Genomic DNA, 13142 nt, shown 5'->3' with positions numbered 1-13142 from the left:
TACAGTGAGGGAAGTATTTGTGGTTTCTCAAGCCTCAGGAGAATAATTTCTCATCATTCCTCATTAAATAAATTGTTTCTTTGATGTTCACCTCTTGAAGTCACTAAGCTCCTTTGGGGTAGAGAGCAAATGGAAGAATTGAATGTGTGTGTTAATTCAGTTTCCAGGAAGGCAGCTTTGGATCCGGTAATTTCATCATCCCTTTTAGTAAACAGTCTTAGAGTGCAACAACTCCATCAAGTAGATTAAAAAATACAAATGCCATGATTTTATATTTTGTGGCTATGAACTGAACACATTACTTAAAAAAAGATTGTATTTATTTAGAGAGAGGGGGAGGGAGGGAGAAAGAGAGGGAGAGAAATATTGATGAGAGAGGAATATAGATCAGTTGCCTCTCGTAGGCACCCCAAACTGAGACCAAACTCACAACCCAGGCATATGCCCTGATCAGGAATCAAACCGGTGTCCCTTTGTTTACAGTATAACTCCCAACCAACTCCCTGAGCCTCACCCGTCAGGGCAGAACACATTTCTTAATAAATTTGGAAGTTCTTTGAGATAAAGTTTATCAAAACATTAATTGGACAAGGTCTCTTACCTGCAACACTCAGTAACAGAAAAATACTTGCAGTTTTTCAAATTTTGAATCAATTATTCTCTGATATTCTAATAAAGGTCCTTATTCTATGGGCAATTGTTCAGTGGCTAAAGTAAATTTTTCATGTTTAAAAATTTCCTTTTTAGTCTTTTCCTGATAATTTCCTAACAAAATTTTAAAAACTAAAAAGTAATTTGCTTTATTATCTATCAAAAAAAAGCTTTATTTTGTATACAAGATTCCAAGCCATTTTATAGCTGACCAAAGTTATAAGCTCAAATCTGTTAAAAAATGGTTTTAAATTTCTGTTGCTTGTAGACTTGTGTTCACAGTAGCATTATTTACAACAGCCAAAAGGTGGACACAACCCAAGTATTCTATTGGCAGATGAATGGACAAAATGTGGTGTATCCATACATAGAAAATTATATTGTCTTGAAAAGGAAGAAAATTCTGACACTAGTACAACATGGATGAGTCCTGCAGACATTATGCTAAGAGACACTAGGCACCCACAAAAAGACAGATAGTACATGATTCCTCCTATATGGAGTTTCTAGGGTAGTCAAATTCATAAAGTCAGAAAGTAGAGTGATGGTTTCCAGGACTGGAGGCTATTTTAAAAACAGAGTTGTGCTACACCAGGGTGCCTGGGTCATAAGTGAGGAAAATATTAAGAGAATACTCCTTAAATGTAACAGGATTCAGACTTGATGTAGTGTTTGACACAGGCGGGATCCCAGAATATTCCTCCAATCCCATGTGCCAAGAGAAGCAATATATCTACATATGAAACATCAAGAGGAATTAAGGTCATGATAGTTACAAAAATTATATAGGCATGTTGGCCAAGTCTGGATAATTGGTTTTGCAATCTTTTTAATCTGCAGACCAAAAAAAATGGCCCAGGTATTGCAAGTAGGCTGTTCTGCTGAGGAACCTCTGCATGGCCCTCTTGATGTCCCTGTTTTTCAGACTGCAGATGAAGGACTTCAGTATGGGGATGACCCCAGTGTATGTCACTGAGACCTTGGGGAAGCTGACTCAGTTAAACCAATGTTCACTCCAATGCTTTCTGTATAGAATAAGCAAATGACTGAGAGGTGAAAACAACACATGGGGAAGGGTTTACACTTCCCACCAATGACTGGACTCTTCAAATGGAGGAAAAATATTATAGTAAAGGAAAAAATCTGTAAGGTAGGGAGAAAACCAGAAATGGGGTCAACAAGATACATGACTATTTTATTGGTGAAGGTGTCAGAACAGGCAAGCTGAGGAGTCAAGAAGGATCACAGAAGAAATGAGAAATTTCCACAATCTTGAAGCAGGTGAGTTGTAACGCAATCAGATTGTGCAGGTGGGAGTCCAAAAGGCTGATGAAAAATGACACCAAAACTAAGAAACCACAGAAGTATGAGTTCATGATGACTGGGTAGTAAGTACAGTGGGTGACAGGTGGCCACAAACCAGTCATGGGCCATCACAGTCAAGTGTATAGCAGCCATACACCAAAAAAAAAAAAAAAAAAGATTTAGAAGATACACCTAAATTAAGCAGCCCACATAAGAAAAGCCTCTGCTACAAGTTTGGATGTCCACTATCATCTTGGAGATTGTGGTGGAGTTGTGGCCAATGGTAGCTATGGACAGGTAGGAGAGGAAGAAGTACATGGGGGTGTGGATTGGGAGTCAGAGCTGACAGCCAGCATGATGAGCAGGCTCTCAAGCATGATGACCAGGTACGTAGACAGGAACACCCCACAGGGGAAGGGCTGCAGTTCTTGGTCTTCTGGGAGACCCATGGGAAACATTCTGAGACATGTTAGATTTTGTGGTTCTCTATAGCTGAGACACCTTGAACGTTGTAGATATTCAAATGAAAAATAATTGGCCCCATATGTCCATTACACAGACAATTTAAATAGTCCCAAACAAGCACTATTTTATCTTTTCTCTAGTTCTACGGGACAAACTTGAAAGGGAGGAAAACACCTAATTTGTGGAAGCCATATTGCCTATGCTGTTTTTATTAGTCAAAGAGGGATATATTCAATATTTGAAAGAGATTTTTGTTTTATGTTCCATGCTTCCTCTGTGACAATGACATATAGGCCCTAGAGAACCAAAAATAAATGAGATGCAATAGTTTATCTCCAAATAAGTATCTACTTATATGAGGACAAAAATAAAACATCCTGTCAGGGATTAAGGTAAATCGTAACTCCAGCTCACAGGACATTTAAATTGAATGACATCAGGATCAGCCTTATCATTATTAAAGATAGTACCTAAAACTTATTTTTCACTTACCTTATGCACCCACCACATATTGATCCCACAGGGAGCACCCGCTATCTTTACTCAATGCAGTCGTATCAACTTGGCATCAAGCCAGGCTCAGAGATATTAAGAACTTGCCCCATGTCACAAAATAATAAGTAGAGTGAACAAGGATTCACAATTTAATTGTCAGTCTCTAAGTCTGACTTCAGTTTTCCAAACTTCACAAAGTTTTAAGCAGAGTCCAAGGTCTTAACCACAGGTATATCTGAGGTACATTAACATTTTTTCTTCATTTTTATTGTTGACACTATTATAGATGCCCCATTTCTCACCCCTTCTCCCTGCCTCCACCTGAGCCCTGCCCCCTCCCCCCGGCCATCACCACACTGTTGTCTGTATCTATGAGCTATGCATACATGTTCTTTGGCTAATCCTTCCATTTTAAAACTCTTTCCAGTTTCCTGAGTAGGAATGGAACCAAGACTTGATGTTATGTCTCTCTTTGAGATTGACTGGGCTGATTACATGCATGGGGGAGGAAGTGGACAGTGCTGGAGGGATATCCAGGAGTGGGGACTTTGCCCTAAATTACCAGTGCCAACTCTGTATTCTTTGCCTCTTCAGTCCTCCATCCTTCTTATAAAGACAATGCAGCAGGTGCCACTCTCTGCTCTTTGCTATGGTCTACCAGAAGGCTGCAAAAGGAAGACCATGATGAATAGGTAATCTCTTCCTGGGTCATCCAGGGAACTGAAATACCCAGTTGGGTTGGCAGGAGGAGAACACTGGCCAGGTGCCCCAGGTCAGGAGTCAGACTGCCAGATTTAAACTTGGTTTCACTCCTTCCTGCCTCATGACTTGTACAGATGACCTAAAAACGTTATGCTCCTTTTTTCTTCTATAAGATAATAATAAAATGTGCACATAGATTTTGAAGGGCATTTTGCAGATGAAATAAAACAAGCTACATGGCACACAGAACTCCAAGCCTGGCACTTAGGATCCTATGTGTGGCTGCAGTCCGGCTCCCAGTGGATGGAAGAGGTCACTCCACTGATCCTCAAGGAGGGGCTCTCCAGAAAGAGTCAGAACAGCAATTTATTTAATGAGAAGCAAGGGGCTTCAGAACCAAATAATCCTCCTGTTTCCTTCACTTCAGGCTCACCTGTCCCAGGCCAGAGAAAGTTCCTTTGGGCCATGCCAGGTGTTGGTCTACTCTGGGCCCTGTATTTAACACATCATCCTTGCTCCTCTTATTCACCCCCCATTAGAAGTAAAGCCCACACCTTCAGAATTCCAGTGATGCACCTGCATTCTCAGAAGCTGCTGTGGCAGAGGTAAGAGATGGACAAAAGGTATACTTGCATGCTTTCTTGGCACATAAGCAGGGATGTAGAATGAGGAAAAGCCTACCAAAGCCAAGGTAAAGTCAATGGTTCTGGATGGAGCTCTTCCAAGTCTTGCTAGACCTGATGTTCTCTTACCTCTGTCTTTAGGTCTGCTGTCCTTCACTGCCTCTCAGTTTTGGGTCTTCCCCTCATATCCCCCTCTCCACTCACTTGAACTTTCCCTTCCCCAGTTTTCTTTGATGGGACACTTCTGTATCTATACATCTTCCCTATGCCCAACACTGAGCTGTGTACTGCACATGAAGAGGCAACTGTAACATGCTGCTCTCCTGGGAGGATGAAAATTCTAGAAACAAACACATGCATGCAGTGTGATGACTTGCCCCATCTGTAGTCCAGTCTAGCAAGGTACAATGTCCAAAGAGAGAGTGGTCAGCACTGCATGGGAGCATCAATAAAGATTTCAGAACAGTGTGGAAGGAAGGATAGGGCTCTTCCAGGTGATTACAGAGGAGAAGGACCCTGAGTGAGAGGAGCTGATAAATGCAAAGCAAAGCTATGAAACTGTATTTAATATTCCCAGGATCATAAGATATTGAGTATCAAACATCAGAGCATTATTTTCTGATGGATAAAAACATGACTCATAGAAATATAGAGAGAATGTATGCCAAAGACTTATTTATTAGTGAGGAGAGGAGTAAAGCTAGTTTGCAGAGCATTTGAAGAACAGAAATTTATATAGGCAGGAAAGGAATGATGGAATTAGTTTCCAAGTTGGATGCAAAAATATAAGAAAGGAAAACCATAACCTTTGGGATTATCTTTTCTATCAGACAGAGATTCCCAAGGATAATAACAATAACTTCTGGGGTAATCTTTTTTAGCTGAAAAGAAATAATTTGTATGTCTGCCAGACAAAATCACTTGCAATTTATTTTTTTTAATATTTTATGTATTTTTTAGAGTGAGGAAAGGGAGGAAGAAAGAGATGGAGAGAAACATCAATGTGTGGTTGCCTCTTGCATGCCCCCTACCAAGAACCTGGCCTGCAATCCATGTGCCCTAACGGAATCAAACATGTGACCCTTTTGTTCACAGTCAGGTGCTCAATCCACTGAGCCACACCAGCCAGGATTCACTTGCAGTTTATTAAATTCCTATGAGCACTAGCTTCACAGTGTTTAGGTCCCTAGCAAACAAAGGAACATTCCCCAGAAAGTGAGAGAATTAGGCTGGCAACTAGGCAATACTTCAGAGTGATAGCCATCTTCTTGCCTCACTGAAAAGTTTTGGGGAATTTCCTGCTCAATACAAAGGATGGATTAGAAGCCAGGATGAGGGTGGTGGAGTGGGAGAGGAAGACAGCTCAATAGGACAGGGGCCAGGTCGTGGAGGGCTCTGGAGTTTAGGTTCTCTCCTGGAGGAACATGGAGCCACTGAGTAATTTTTAAGATGCATACAATGCTGTCTTTGGAACTATTCTGACATACCCCTCAGAATGGACTAGAAGGGTGCCAGACTATCTGGAGCACAGGTGAGAGGTTAGCAGGACCTGAATTAAAGTGGCATTGGTGAGTGAAGAACATGTCCACTGGTGGTTTATTTTGCTATTTTGATACCAAAGACAGTAAGTTTCTTCCTAAATAATAATGTTCACTTATTCATCTATTTTATGAAAAACTATTGTAGCAACAGCCATCCTCACCCATTTCTTACTTCCCCCATCCTACTGTGGAGCTGCATTTATATCTATCATGGTTTTAAAAGTTGCCTACCGTCATCATTAACCTTCTTTTACAAACTTTCTTTGATTTCCAGCTAAGTTAATGTTCCTTAACTTTGATCAGGTAATATTTCTGATCACTTTCCTCAAGCAGATCATAAGGATCTTAATTAGGATAATTAGTGCAGAGGAGTCAAAGGAAGCAATGTTTCCATGGTACTCAAAGCTACAGGAAGGCAGAGCTCTTGCCTCTTTCCTTTCTATACCAAGTCCGCACTCAGATCTTGGCATACAGTAGGCACTCAAATAACTGTGGAATAAATGAAAAATGAGGAGACAGAATCTTCCAGATGTCCACAAAATATTTAAAGATGATCATGGTAAAGAGAAATGACCCTCAGAGGGAGGAACTAAGACCACATAATTTATAATAGAGACATATTTCAACTCAAAGGAAGGGACTTTTTCTTACATGTGTAAAAAATTAGAGACAGCTGCCCTGGCTGGTGTGGCTCAGTTGGTAGAAGCATCTGTCCTGTAAACTGAAGGATAGCAGGTTCAATTCCCAGTCAGGGAATATACTTAGGTTGCAGGTTTTATCTCCAATTGGGGTGTATATGGGAGGCAATTGATGCTTCTTTCCCTCTCACTCTCTCCCTTTCCCTTTCTCAAAAGTCAATGATCATGTCCTCAGGTGAGGATAAAAAATAAAAATAAAATTGAAGACCGCTGTCTCTGAGTTTATAAATTCCCTCCTATGGCAGCAACCTAATATTTGAACAATGGTCCCCCTTTTTTAATGGAGTGAAATAAAAGATAGAAAGCTCTCATTCTCTTTCTGTTCAATCAAAATACCTTTATAATAAATGGTGTCTTTATTTGTGGTTAAGGGATTTTGATAAGGAATTGCCTCTACCTAGTCCCTGAAATTTTCTTTTAACATATTTATTGTTTCTTTTTAAATTTAATTTAAGTTTTATTGTATTTAAATACATATTTATAGAGCACCTGTTATGCTCTATATAACAGGGTTGGCCCAAAAGTCTGTTCAGTTTCTTCTGTAAAATGAAAGACACATTTTTTAATTTTCACCAATAATTTTATTGATTTAGATATTTTGAATATGTCAGCCATCTTCTGCATGGTAGAAAATTGCTTGTTCTCAATTACCATCTCAATTGCATCTTCCAGTGAGAAATCTTCAGCATGAAACTTTGCAAACCACTTTTGACACATATGATCATTCACAGCACCTTCTCCATACACTGCACAAATCTTTTTTTTTTTTTTGCATTTCAGCTGCATTTTACTTTTCTTGAAATAATAAAACACAATATGCCAAAATGTTGTATATTTCATTCCAGCTTCAATATTAAAATGGTTGCACAAAAATTCACCAATTTTGATAAGGTGTTTTAAATGCACACTGATGACAGCTGTCACAATTAGATCTAACAAAATTGTTTTGAATGAAGTTAAAGACAACTAAGTGCTACTAGAGCCATCATACAGAAAAAAACCAAATGAACTTTTTGGCCAACCCAGTACCAGGTACTGTCCTAAATGCTTGGCATAGAAAATGAAAATGAAATAGAAAAGGTATAGTTCTTCCATCTGAAGAAATTTAAAGAACTACAATGCAAACATTCAGGACACAATGAGAATGAATGGTAGGGGAGTCTGATTGGTCTTTGGCATGGAGGTTCATCGTGGTCATTACAATGGCACAGGGCTAAATCAGGATAGCAATGAATTATCTGTAAAATCATTTCCCAATAACGTTCTCTGAGTCAAACTTGAGACAGAGAATGGTCTATTTCAAGATATTGGTAAATGACATGAGGGCAAACAAAGCACAACATTAGCTCTTTTCTCTCTCCCCCCTTACCCCTCGAGTGTGTGTTCCTAAACTCCAAGGGCCCTTCTTTTGCTTCTGCAACTTGTTTCCTAAGTCTATGTCATATACTGCTCACTTTTACTACCTCTGTAACTTTTTAAATAAACTTTTTAAAATTATGTAAAGTTTTTCTTTATATCTGTGAAAATGTGATATTTTTTCTCTAGTTCTCTACCTACTTTTTCTTTTCTTTTTTTATTGTTGCTCAAGTACAGTTGTCTCCATTTTTACCCTACCACAGTCCTCCGTGCCCCACCTCTCCCTGCCTCCCACCCTCAAACTCACCCCCTTTGGCTTTGTCCATGTGTCTTTTATATAAGTTACTTGACGGACCTTCCTCTGTATTCCCCCATTATCCCTCTCCACTCTCCCCTCTGGTTACTGTCCGTTTGTTCTTTATTTCAGTGTTTCTGGTTATATTTTGCTTGCTTGCTTGTTTTGTTGATTGTACCCTTCATGACAACATGGATGGAACTGGAGACCATTATGCTAAGTGAAATAAGCCAGGTGGTGAAAGAAAAATAGCATATTATCTCACCTATAAGTGGAACCTAATCAACAAAACAAACAAGAAAGCTAAATAAACTTTCTTTTAGAAAAAAAATCACTAAATTCTGCAACTGCCAGTGATTTCCCCATCCTCTACTTTTCCCTGGGACCCAAAGACACCACAGCTACCAGGCAGAAAGGAGATGCTGAGGAGGCTGATTGTCCTTTTACAGGAATTACAAAGAAGTGGACTAGCCAGGAGTCAGGGATAATGCAAAGGAGACCCCTGAATGGCGTGGGACATTCATTTTAAAGAGAAAGTATTCCAGGTAGTAGTGGTGGAAGCATGATAGGGAAGGTACTATTGACGAGATTTTCATCAAATAAAGAAAACAAAACTCTTAGATAAAACATAAAACTTAATGAGCGAGGGAGTTTGAAATGGATGGCACATTCCTGTTTTGTTAGTTTTAACATTATTCTTGCCTCTTTCCAGGCAATTCCCATAAATGTATACGGAAACAGGGAATCAAACAGCTACTTCAAAATTAATCCTTCTGGGACTTTCAGAAGATATGGACCTGCAGGCCTTCCTCTTTGGGTTGTTACTTTACATGTACCTAGTCTGTGTTACAGGAAACCTGCTCATCATCCTGGCCATCATCTCTGACTCCCACCTCCACACGCCCATGTACTTCTTTCTCTCCAACTTGTCCTTTGTTGACATCTGTTTCACCTCCACCACCATCCTGAAGATGCTGGTGAACATCCAGACACAGAGCCAAGATTTCACGTATGAAGGCTGCCTTACCCAAATGTATTTCTTCATGATTTTTGCTGGGCTTGATAATTTGCTACTGACCATCATGGCCTATGACCAGTTTGTGGCCATCTGTTACCCCCTGCACTACTCAGTCATCATGAACCCTTGCCTTTGTAGTCTCCTGCTTGTGCTTCCTTGGCTAATCTGCCTGACATATTCTTTGTTGCAAAGTTTGATGGTATTGAGGGTATCCTTTTGCAAAGAGACAGAAATCCTCCACTTCTTCTGTGAACTTGTTCAGATCCTCAAGCTTGTTGTTACCCTTGCCAGCAACATCCTACAGTATTTTGTAATGGGTCTGCTGGGTGTTATTCCCCTGGCTGGGTTTCTCTTTTCTTATTCTAGAATTATCTCCTCATTAATGGGCATTTCATATGTTGGAGGTAAGTATAAATTCTTTTCCACCTATGGGTCTCACCTCTCTGTTGTCTCCTTGTTCTGTGGTGCTGGCCTTGGGGTCTACCTCACTTCTGGAACAGCCCATCCCTCCAGAAGGGGTTCAATAGCCTCAGTGATATACACAGTGGTTGCCCCCATGCCAAACCCCTTCATCTACAGTCTGAGGAACAGGAACATGAAAGAGGCTCTCAGGAGACTTTTCAGCAGAGGAGCTCACTCTTGGTGAAGTCATGCAAGTTAAGGCAACAGAGATCCAAAGTGCTGATAACTAGTGTTCCTGAATATGTAGTCCAAAGACAGAGAAGAAATGCTATTCATGATATACTAGAAGACATTGGTGAACCAATGACAAACTTGAAGGAGGACACCCAAAAGCCCACCATTCACCAAGGAAAAAGAATGATTCACCAATAACTAAACTTGTGAAAATAAACTATTTTAAAAATGCAGACTCCTGCAAGCATCAAGAGAGGAGAAAACAAGCCAAGGAATGCAGTGGGGGAGAACAGAAAAAGAGTGACAACAAATGTGTAGACAGTATTGACTCATCTTTATCCCCAGGTTATGTTCTAGCTGGAACAAAGCACCATGGACCATGTCTTCCCTGGTCTGTCTGGAACTGTTATCTGGGCTATCATACTGACCTCCTTGACCCCATAAAATTTTACTTACTGTATCCTGCTTTGGTAGTGGCAACTGACTTATTCTTCAGACTTTAATAAGAAGCTTCTTTGTAGTGTCTACTTTAAGAGAGAGAAAACTCTGAACTTTGTTGATCCCTATTCACCAGCAGATCTGAAACAAGAGTCCAAAGCAATCCACTCTCTCTCTTCCTGGCCTGGTTCATGTTTCACCAGATCTTGACATGCCTGGCTTCTTCTCACAAGCTAGGCTTCAAGTCAAAACTGTCAGCTCTTCAGAGGCCCACCCTGGCCATCACCCCCTACTCATTCCAGTTTTCACAGTATCTATCATATTTTGAGGGGCAGCAGAACACAGTGGCTAAGAGGGCTCTGGATTCAGATATTTTCATCACTCACTAATCTTACCCACAGTTACTTCTCTGCACCTCCATACCCTCATCCATAATAATAAGGATGACAATACATCTCCTAAACAGTTCTGGGGAGAGATTAAATGTCACACATGAGGGCGCCCAGAACAGTGTCTGATTCAATAATTGCTAGCCACCACAAGATCCAGGAGGGCCACTAAGGTCTCTGTTGACCACACAAATGTGCAGAGATTGTGAACAATCAGTAGAGTCCAGAAGAGAACTTCCCTGGGCCCAGAGACTAAGGATTGGACCCAGAAAGGACCCCAGACATGGACTCCCTACAACAGGGAACTGGGAAAACAAAGCGTCCTTTATACTGGTTCAGGCCCATGGGGAAAATCTCTTAAACTGTGAGCAAAAATTAAAAACTTACTTAAAAAAATCTGTCCTGGGTTGTCTGGATGACTGTGGAACCCTCTTGGTGATCACTGGATTCAGACTAGGCAGATTCTGATATTTGAATCCTCCCTTAACCATTAGCATAATGACCATCTCTAAGCAGCCTCCAATTCTTTATGAATAAATAGTTGTCAGGGTAAAAACAGAAAATTAGTGTTAAGTGTCTAATATACAAAACATAGTGGGCATCATATTATGAACACAGCATTTAATTATTTGTGCCCCCACCTTGTGCCAGAAATAGGCAGATCGGGATGCTGGAACCCAGAAAGCCCTGCCCAGCCTCATTCTCCAGCAGATGTCTGAGGGTGAGGCAGGTACAAGCTGATTGCTTCTGGGAAAAACAAATCACTTTATTAGGTGCAATATGGTCTTCCTACCAACCATTCTACAGAGTACCTGGCCCCAGTGACCTGGGCAGATCAGATGAAGCCAAGAGATTAAGACCATACTAATGAGCTTAGAGCACTGCCTGATTTGGCCTCCATCTTTCAATTCGCCCCTGGTACAGAAAATTAATTACTCTATCAATTTTTTACCTGGGTATTGTTATCATTTGAGGCCGGATAATTCTTTATGGTGGGGTTATCCTGTGCATCATAGAAAATGTAGCAGCATCTGTGGCCTTTACACTATAGGCCACAGCTTCCCCCACCCTCTCGCCTCAGTCATTCACACGCTAAAACATGTGCAGACATTGCTGATGTCCCTAAGGGGCACAATCACTTCTGAATGGTAACCACCAGTCTACCATGACTCAGCAGAACCAAGGAAAGGAAAATGCAGGGAAAATGAAGTGAGGGGAAGACCCTGGTTTCCCCGAGGCCCAGAACAGACTGGAACTAAGCTACCAGTCTCTAGTCAAGACTGTCCTTGCATGGAGGAAGCCTCAGGTCTGCAACAGAAGCATCAGTGCCATTTGCTGAATAACCAGATGAATAAATTTTAGTGCCCCAAAACTCCGGAGGACGAGACCCTTGCTGGCTCACTGCCTGGGGAATGATTGGGATTCCAAAAGAATATGAGGGAACTTTGGGACTTCACCAACTTGGTTGTGGTGATGGCTTCACAAGTGTACACAGAGGTCAAAACTAATCAAACTGTGTATTTTAAGAGTATAACTTTATTGCATGTCAATTTCATCTATATAAAGTTATTCCCTCTCCACTGGACACTTGCAATACAAACACTGGCCCTGTGGCAACTGCAAAAATAGCTGCCGTTCCTTCACTTGCCTGTGACCCCACCCCTTCTGGGTGACTGAGTACCTGCCCACTTGGGGCTTACTCATGAGTTGCACTGGGCAGTGGAGCACAAGGCACACCTGACACGAGCAGGACTGGACAAACACTCGCACAGTAGAGCCTGTGCTCTTCTGAACCTTCCTGCAGCATGTATCCAGGACTCTCTGGACAGTTGTTGGACGCAACCTGAGTGAGCAGCAAGTAACCCCCACGCCAAACCAGCAGCCAATGGCGGACACGAGTGAGCCCAGCTAAGCACAGCCCAAACTGTCAACCAACAGAATTGTAAAGTAAATAAACCCTGGTTGCATCAAACCACTGTGTTTTGGGTAGGTCGCTATGCAGCAAATATAAATGGGACCCCTTTATTCCAATCTAGTGTGGGGCACAGGTTAACTTTCTCAGCTGCAAAGCTCATCAAATGTCAATGGATTTCCATCAACTTCAATTAACATTTATTTTTTAAATATAAACAATGACTTTTATTTATGACATGAATCACACTGTAAAAAAAATAAAGGGAAAAAACTTTTTAAAAGTCATAGAGGGGGAAGAAAACAAATTCTAGTGGGACAGAAAGCACAGGTTCAATAAGTGGCCCTACGTGTAGCCCTGAGACACGCTCTAGAGTCAGCCTCTCCAGCAGGGAGGCGCGGGTTCTCCAGGCAGGGTCACTGCTCTTATCTGAGGAGATGCTCAGGGCAGGGGACAGGCAATGACCTCACTTCCAGACAACAGAGCCACACAGAACTTGGAACCCTGGTAACCAGGTAGCCATATTCTGAAACTGCCCCTCCCTGGCACACGTAAGTAGAGGTATTTCAGCCAGCAGGATGTTTCTTGTTGTCTGCCTATATCCTGAGGCCAAGGCCT

At 41.3% G+C, this 13142-nt stretch overlaps 1 protein-coding gene across 1 annotated transcript; it reads left to right on the top strand.

Annotated features, from left to right (window-relative positions):
- The first annotated feature begins 8497 nt into the window (after positions 1-8497).
- Positions 8498-12454, top strand: LOC114503637 (olfactory receptor 7D4-like). Its single transcript, XM_036032292.1, has one exon. The coding sequence runs from the start codon at positions 8857-8859 to the stop codon at positions 9793-9795; it is 939 nt and encodes a 312-aa protein (XP_035888185.1). The 5' UTR covers positions 8498-8856; the 3' UTR covers positions 9796-12454.
- Positions 12455-13142: the final 688 nt, after the last annotated feature.

This window comes from Phyllostomus discolor, chromosome 8, assembly GCF_004126475.2.
Source record: "Phyllostomus discolor isolate MPI-MPIP mPhyDis1 chromosome 8, mPhyDis1.pri.v3, whole genome shotgun sequence".
Taxonomy (NCBI): Eukaryota; Metazoa; Chordata; class Mammalia; order Chiroptera; family Phyllostomidae; genus Phyllostomus; species Phyllostomus discolor.
The sequence above is the reverse complement of the archived record's forward strand: the minus strand, read 5'-3'. Positions and strand labels throughout refer to the sequence as shown.